Source organism: Lutra lutra, chromosome X (genome assembly GCF_902655055.1).
Source record: "Lutra lutra chromosome X, mLutLut1.2, whole genome shotgun sequence".
In the NCBI taxonomy this organism is placed as follows: Eukaryota; Metazoa; Chordata; class Mammalia; order Carnivora; family Mustelidae; genus Lutra; species Lutra lutra.
The window spans coordinates 54,366,910-54,374,885 of record NC_062296.1 but is presented as its reverse complement, the minus strand read 5'-3'; the positions used below and the strand labels follow the sequence as shown (position 1 = coordinate 54,374,885).

At 51.1% G+C, this 7,976-nt stretch overlaps 1 protein-coding gene across 2 annotated transcripts; it reads left to right on the top strand.

Moving 5' to 3' along the window:
* Nucleotides 1-113: 113 nt before the first annotated feature.
* TSPYL2 (TSPY like 2) lies at nucleotides 114-7,344 on the top strand. 2 transcript variants are annotated; one of them, XM_047716093.1, is made up of 7 exons: nucleotides 114-1,079; nucleotides 2,335-2,412; nucleotides 2,541-2,652; nucleotides 2,740-2,885; nucleotides 3,021-3,118; nucleotides 3,642-4,477; nucleotides 6,631-7,344. In XM_047716093.1, the coding sequence occupies exons 1-7, from the start codon at nucleotides 279-281 to the stop codon at nucleotides 6,792-6,794; spliced, it is 2,235 nt and encodes a 744-aa protein (XP_047572049.1). In that variant the 5' UTR covers nucleotides 114-278; the 3' UTR covers nucleotides 6,795-7,344. The 2 variants fall into 2 exon arrangements, with proteins under 2 accessions (XP_047572049.1, XP_047572048.1); XM_047716092.1 differs by having other exon boundaries at nucleotides 3,630-4,477.
* Nucleotides 7,345-7,976: the final 632 nt, after the last annotated feature.

Below are 7,976 nucleotides of genomic sequence, written 5' to 3'. Positions count from 1 at the left end.
GAGAGCGGGCAGAGGTCGAGGGAGAGCGAGAGCCTCGGCGGGGGCTGGCAGCCAATGGAGGGACAGAACGGGCCTTTTACGTCAAGAAGGGGGTGGGTCTTGGACACTTGGCGCGGAGGGAGTAGGACAGGCGCTGTGGGAGGGAACGCCAGAGCGAGGCTGTGAGGAGAGGTGGTGGCGTGAGGTGCTGCGGCTCAGCTTCAGGTGTGACAGGCAGCGGCGGCCTGGTTGAGAGCGAAGGGGCGAGTGCGATCCCCTGAGCTGTGAGCGCGGTCACCATGGACCGCCAAGATGAGGGGCCTCCGGCCAAGGCCCGCCGCCTGAGTAGCTCAGAGCCCTCTCAGCACGACCAGCTGCCGCCGCCGCCGCCGCCGCCGCCGCTCCTGCGACTGCCCCTACCTCCACCCGAGCAGCGGCCGAGGCTCCGGGAGGAAACCGAGGCGGCACAGGTGCTGGCTGACATGAGGGGGGTGGGACTGGGCCCCGATCTGCCCCCGCCGCCGCCCTATGTCATTCTGGAGGAGGGGGGAATCCGTGCGTACTTCACCCTGGGTGCTGGGAGTCCCAGCTGGGAGCCTGCGATGGAGTCGGGGTACGGGGGGGAGCCCCCTCCTACGGAGAGCCTAGAAATATTCTCTCCTTCGGAGGCTTCTGGGGGAAGTGTGGAAATTGACTTTCAGGTTATGGAGCCCAGCAGTTTTGCTGGAGAGAAGGCCCTAGAAACCTGTAGCGCAGGGGAGTGGGGGTACCAGGAGTTAGCCGGTCCGAGGGGGAAGGAAGAAGCTATCATCATCGTGGAAGATGACGACGAGGATGAAAAGGAGAGTGTGAGGAAGAGGAGGAGGAGGAGGAAGAGGAAGCAGAGGAAGGTGAAGAAGGATAGCAAGGAGAGGAATGCGGAGAGGATAGAGTGCATCCTGCAGGCACTGGAAAACATTCAACTGGACCTGGAGGCGGTGAACATCAAGGCAGGCAAGGCCTTCCTCCGTCTGAAACGCAAGTTCATTCAGATGCGAAGACCCTTCCTGGAGCGCAGAGACCTCATCATCCAGCATATTCCAGGCTTCTGGGTCAAAGCAGTATCCTTGTCATCTATATTCATGGGCCAGGAGCCCATGACAAAAAGGGTGGGTTGGGGGGAGAGAAAGGGTGTGGGGGTGGACCCCTATTGGAAAAATAACTAGGTTTGGTGGAGGAGGAATGGAAGGAGAGGGGCAAAACATCAGAGAAGCTGGACTAGAGATGGTAAAGGGGGTAGAGGGGCACACAGCATAAAACCTGGACCACAAATGGAAAACAGGAGAGGAGGAACGTAATATTAAAAAAATATGCATCACAGGTAGTGAAATGGCTAGGGTAAGAGAGGGGCACACAGCAGAAAAATTAGACCAGAGGTGGTGAAAGGAGGAGGGGAGGGACACACAGAAGATGAACTGATTCAGAAATGATGAAGAGGGAGGGGAAGGGCACATAGCAAAGAAATTGCCCAGAAGTCACACCTAGCTCTGAAAGGCTAGATCTCTGCTTAGGTACTAGGGAGACCCCAATCCTGGCTGGAGAGAAGGGGACTAGAAAGGGGCTGGAGCCCCTTAAGGGGCAGGCAAAGGAGTATCAAATAGTGGAGATCAAGGAGTTAAATGAAGGAAATAAGAGAGTAAGAAGAATCTTGTTCGCTACTGGTGAAAAGCTTATCTCTGGGGCATATACAGACATACATACAACATGTTAGGAACACATGGGCTTAACTTCCTGGTGGAATTACATTGATATAGACCCTTGGCTCTCTCCTACAAAGTATCACATGATCACAGGCTGTTAGCACTCAGGCACACACGTATTTTGTGGCCGTGGGTCCTTGGCATGCAGACACAGAGCATCATGTGACTATTGGTCCTCAGCACCCAGACACACAGCATCACTTGGACACAAACCCTCACAGCCAGATCCACAATATCATGTGGACACAGACACCTAAATGAACATCATGTGACTCCAGGCCCTCAGCAACCAGTTACAGCATCACTTGGGCATGGGCCTTTAGCCCGCAGAAACACAATGTCTTCTGAATACAAACACCCAGACACACAGCAAATACGAACCGAGGCAAGGCAACCTAACACAGAGGTTTGACATTGCATAAACACAGGCTCACTGCATAGTATCATGGGAAGAAAAGTGTGGGTCATGTACCATGACCCACTTGCTCCACATACATCACATAAACATAGAGGGAATTCTGCTCCAGCCTCTCTGTTGCTCTGCCCTGCCTGGCCTTCCCTCCCTCCTTCTCTCATTGAACAGTCACTCCTTGACCTAAACTGCTCCCTCCATCAGTTCCTCAACCACCCCAAAATTTCAATCTTGATCAACCGACGTGATGAAGACATCTTCCGCTACTTGACCAATCTGCAGGTCAGGCCAAAGATACATTTTTTTTTTACCAGGATTGGGCAAGGAATCTGGCCCTTGGAGGTGAGGGGGGTAGGGTGGGAGGGGCCTTGGTATGGTGGGGATCCCAACATTATCTCTATCCTGAGCAGGTACAGGATCTCAGACACATCTCCATGGGCTATAAGATGAAGCTGTACTTCCAGACAAACCCCTACTTCACAAACATGGTGATTGTCAAGGAGTTCCAGCGCAACCGCTCTGGTAAGAGGCAGTCCTAGGGAAAATCCACACCCCCATCCCCCATCTGTCCTTGTCTGCTGTCCTCTCCATAGCCTCCTTTCCCTCCAGGCCGGCTGGTGTCTCACTCCACTCCAATCCGCTGGCACCGGGGCCAGGAACCCCAGGCCCGCAGGCACAAGAACCAGGACACCAACCACAGCTTCTTCAGCTGGTTCTCAAACCACAGCCTCCCAGAGGCTGATAGGATTGCTGAGGTGGGGCTCCTCCTGGCATTGCCAGAGAAAGCCTTGCTAGGCTTGCCTCTGGATGCTTGGGGAATTGGGAGTAGGCTCTGGGGCTTGTATTCATAACTGTTCCCCTCCCCCCACCCCGACCCTCTTTTTCAACAGATTATCAAAAATGACCTATGGGTTAACCCTCTGCGCTACTACATGATGGGAGAAGGGGGCTACAGAGCAAACAAAAAGAAGCAAGAAAAGGAAGAAAGGTGATGGTGGTTTTGTGGCTGAGAGGTGGTTTGTTAGGCATGGGATAAAGATTAGGCTAGTGTCACACAGGATTTGTAGAGCCAAAGGGACTTTTTTTTAAAAGATTTTTTATTTATTTATTTGACAGGGAGAGAGAGATCACAAGTAGGCAGAGAGGCAGGCAGAGAGAGAAGGGGAAGCAGGCTCCCTGCTGAGCAGAGAGCCTGATCCGGGGCTTGATCCCAGGACCCTGGGATCATGACCTGAGCCAAAGGCAGAGGCTTTAACCCACTGAGCCACCCAGGTGCCCCCCAAAGGGACCTTTGAGAGAATCCAGTCCAATATGTTTTACAAGTGGGGAGTGATGCCCATAAATGGGGTGTGATTGCCCTGAGGTCATGCAGTCAGGAGCAGAAATGGGACTTTCCCCACCCTAACCTCATCCCTGGGATCCCTTGTAGCTTACTGCCTCCCCAGTTACTACCTTTCAGTGTCTGCCTTACCTCCCACCAACCCTATACTCAACCCTAGGCTTCTCCACAGTAAAAACAGGGACAAGTGTGAGGTTGTGATCCTGGAAGACTCTGATGACTATCATCTAATGGAAGACATTATCAGTGAGACCTCAGACAGTGATGGTATCACTGACAATGAGACCATTCATGACATCAAGATCTCTGACTTCATGGAGACCACTGACTGCTTTGAGACCACTGACAATGAGATAACTGACATTAGCGAGTGCCTCTGTGACAGCGAGAGCCCTGACCACAATGAGAGCCCTGACAGTGAGACCACCGACAATGAGAGCCCTGGTGATAGGGAGACCACTGATAATAATGAGAGCTCTGATGATGAGACCACTGACAACAATGAGAGTGCCGATGACAACAATGAGAATCCAGACGACAACAATGAGAACCCTGATGACAACAGTGAGAACCCTGAAGACAACACTGATGACAATGAAGAGAACCCTGATGACAATGAAGAGAATACTGATGACAACAATGAGAACCCTGATGGTGATGAGAACTCGGATGGTGGTGATGAGAACCCCAAAGGTGGCAACCATGGCAGAAATGGCAACAACCAGGATAGCAGCGACAGTGACAACGAAGGAGACAATGAGGGCAGTGATGATGAAGATAATGACGGCAATGAAGGCGACAATGAAGGCAGTGATGATGATGGCAATGAAGGTGACAATGAAGGCAGCGATGATGATGACAGAGACATCGAAGATTACAAGAATGACACTGATGACCCTGACAAGGATCAGGATAACAGCAACAATCAGGATGACTATGAGGATGAGGTAGAGAACATCTCTGAAGAAGACTCCTCAGTGGAGGAGGAAGAAGAAGGCAGTGAGGAAGGTGAGCCTAGAACCCCTCTTGTTTTCCCTCCTTTTCTCTTCTCAGAAAAGCTGGCCCGGATCAAGGCATGAATGCAGTCTGCACTTGTGGGGAAAAGAAGCATTTTGTGCAACTTTTTAAACAAAGCAAGACCAGGGAACCTTTAACTTACAAACTTAGCAGAACCAAAGAAACAAATTCCAGTTCTAGGTGGTGGGTAGATAGGTTGTAACAGAGCAAAAGTCACAGGAAGAATGAAGAGATAGGAAGTGGGTAGAAAACTGAGAAGGACAAGTTCACACACAGAAAGCAGGGAAATGACAAACACCTTATAATTCAGCATACTCTGTACCCAGCCCAGGACTTCAGGGAACTCTCAGGCTTGTTTGTCTTTTGAGGATCCTTCACTAGTTCTGAAAGCTGCTTCTCACAAAAATGTCCAGTAAGATATGTTGGGGACATACTGCATACATTAATATCCTCAGGTAGAGTCACATGTACATTAGCACCTTAAAGGCTCTGAAAAGCCCTGCTGTAAGAAACCCTTTTAAACATTGTGGAACTTAAAATTGGAATTTCCCCAAACTTCTTGACCACAGAAACTATTGTTTAGCGTTCACCAAAACATGCATTTTAGGAAATGTGGAGAAAGGTTTGCCTGTCGGGGTCTGAGGGAGAAGGCAGTCCTTAAGATGACTCCCAGGTTTGGTCTGGCCTGGATGACTGGCAAACAGAGGTGCCAATTCTTAGGATAGGGAATAACATGGTGGCAGGATTGATGAGATACAGGGAGGAACATGGAGTTGGGAAGGCCTGTTGGACCTAAGATACAGGTAGCCCAGGCAGGTGATTGGTTTTATGTCTGGGAAGTCAGAGGATGTAAATAAAGAAGGTAATAAGCCAGAGCAGAATCCTAGCCCTGGATTCTGGGACCAGTTAGTATTAATGAAGTATTTATTGTGTACCAGGCACTATTCTGAGTGATTTACTGTTACTGGCTGATTCATTTAATCTTCACAGCAAGTCTTAAGAGGTAGGTACTATCATAGATGAGGAAACTGAAGCTCTGAGAAGGTAGAATTGGGAAGAGAACTGGGTCATGGAATGTTCTCAGAAGGAGGGGATAGTCCTCAGTATCTAGTACTGCTGAAAGGTCAGGTAAAATGAGGACTGGTATGTGTCCATCGGATTTAGCGCTGTGACCTTGGCAAAAGTAGTTTCAGTATATTAATGGGGGCAGAGACAGACCACAGTGGGGTAGGAGGAGGGAATGAGCAAGGGGCAAGGCAGTAGAGTCAAACCTTAGCTAGGAAGGGGATGGTAGAGGGCGGGCAAGGGAGATGTCTGAGCCTGGTAGAGGGCGGGCAAGGGAGATGTCTGAGCCTGGCTGTGGGCAGGCAGACCTTGGAGAGATGGGTCCCTGGGAAAGATAGAAAGAGCTGGAGGTAGAAGACGAACCGCTCCTGGGGGTTTTGGCCATCGGGTCTCTGGCAAATTTCCATTGAGTGCAGGGGCAAGGAAGGAGGCATTAGATGAGTAGATTCAGTGTAGACATATATTCAGTTACAGAAACTGAAGGAGGTGCCCCCCGGATGGTATCTTCTTTCAGAGAAGGGGAGGAAGAGCTATCTGCCCAGCCCTGGGGTGGGGGGGTGGGGGATTGGGCTAAAAAAGACAGACTGGGGCCTGTTTAGAGCAGACTGTGGAGAAAGCGGGGGAGCTGCTTTGGAATGAACAGAAGGTTTATTCAGCTGAGATCAGAACTCAGGAAGACACACACATTGACACATTACAGGGGGAGAAAAAGCAACTTTCAGAGTATCAATTTTGATAGGCCAGAGGCAGGAAGCCCACCCTGCTTTCCTGCTTCCCTTCCACTCCTCCCTTGTGCGCGCGCGCACGGGCGCACATACACACACACACACACACACACACACACACAGGTTTGTCACACACACACTGGCTTGTTCCAAGCAGAGGTGCTTGGCAAGTGTTCCAGGCCCCCAAAACCCTGGCTCTGGGCTCTGTTCCCTGTTAAAAGAGTACTGTCCTCCAGCTTCCAGAACAGTGAGAAGATAAATTTCTTTTGTTTAAACAACAAAAAAAGAATGACATCTACCTGTTCATCTAATCACCCTCCATTTTCCCCTCCTTGCCTCTCTCCCTCTTTGCAGACAGTGAACAAGAAGGCGAGGAGAGTGATAACGAGGAGGGAAGCGATGAGGAGGAAGGGATCGAAGACTCAGAAGGAGGGGAAGACTCTGATTCTGACATGGAGGAGGTGCTTCAGGTCCAAAATGCTTGGGCCAACCCGGGGAAGAGGGGCAAAACTGGATAAACATTTCACCCTTGCAAGGGCTGCCTCTCTGTATCCCTCTCCCCCTGCCCCATTTGCCCTCCCCCTCAGCTAGGGCCGCGCGGCCCCACATTGCACTTCTGGGGGGTGACCGAATTCGTACACGGGTTTAAAGTTTATTTTTATGGTTTAGTAATTGCAGAGTTCTTATTTTGGGGGTAAGGGAAAGGGGGATTCCCCCTTCCTTTTGGCCCTCCTCTCCTGCAGGCTTCTGTGTGCTGCTAAACGTATTTATTGTGATGCCTTGGTCAGGGCCCCTCTATCCTCCTCCTCGTGCTGTGTGGAGTGGACACCCTTGATCCCGAAGCGGGGAGAGCCGCCGTGGCCTTGGGGGGCTCTGCTGCCACCCTGTTCTCCCAAGCCTCTCTTTATCTCCATCCCTTGCCCTGCCCCACGCTGTGCCCGCTAGCCCGCCTTGGTGTCTATGCAAGGGCGCTTGTCATTGCAGTGTTCCTGTCCCCGCCCCCCCAGAAGCCCCTCCTTGTTCCTTGTGAAACTTGGTAATCCTAATAAAATTCTGAGCAAATTCAAAGTGCTTCTTGTAGTCTTTTGTCCCCCTTGGAGAGCCATCCCCAGGAGCCAGTCTCTTCCACAGACCCTCAAATCACTGTCTCCTCTACGCACTGGTCTGCAAGACAGTGGTATGTGTGGCGGGGTTGGGGGGAAGGTATTGGTTTTCTGCGGGAGAGCTCCGCAGGCCGCAGAGGTGCTGCGTCAGAGCAATGCGGACCATCCTGGCCAATGGCAGGGCGAGGCTGAGAAAGCCCCACCTCCTACCAGCGGCAGCAGTGGACCCCGGCAGGTAGCAAACAGCTTCCCACGCCTTTCCCTCCTGCGCAGGCGCAAAGAAACATCCTGCGCCCTAGAATATCCATTTGTTCAATGATTCATCTTTTTATTTATTGTGCGTCAAACCTTTCCTCAGGCCTAGTGTGAGCTGGGCATGGGGAATCATGGGAATCCATTTTTCTCATTTGCATGTAGTTTTTAAAAAATAGTAATCTGTCAAGACATTACATCCTAATAATTCAGGAATGCTCTCCTGTTTTAGAGAGACGGTGTAGGATTCCTGGAACTGGACCTGGAAAAAGAGGGCAAAAAAAGATGGCTCGAGCCAAAGAGTGAATAGCGAGAAGGGGAAAGCAAAGGGAAATTACGATATAG

Coding starts and splice junctions, on each gene's coding strand:
- TSPYL2 (XM_047716092.1), top strand. CDS start 279: ATGGACCGCCAAGATGAGGGGCCTCCGGCCAAGGCCCGCCGCCTGAGT. Junction 1,080..2,334: donor CAGGCTTCTGGGTCAAAGCA/GTATCCTTGTCA, acceptor TCCCTCCATCAG/TTCCTCAACCACCCCAAAAT. Junction 2,653..2,739: donor GTTCCAGCGCAACCGCTCTG/GTAAGAGGCAGT, acceptor CTTTCCCTCCAG/GCCGGCTGGTGTCTCACTCC.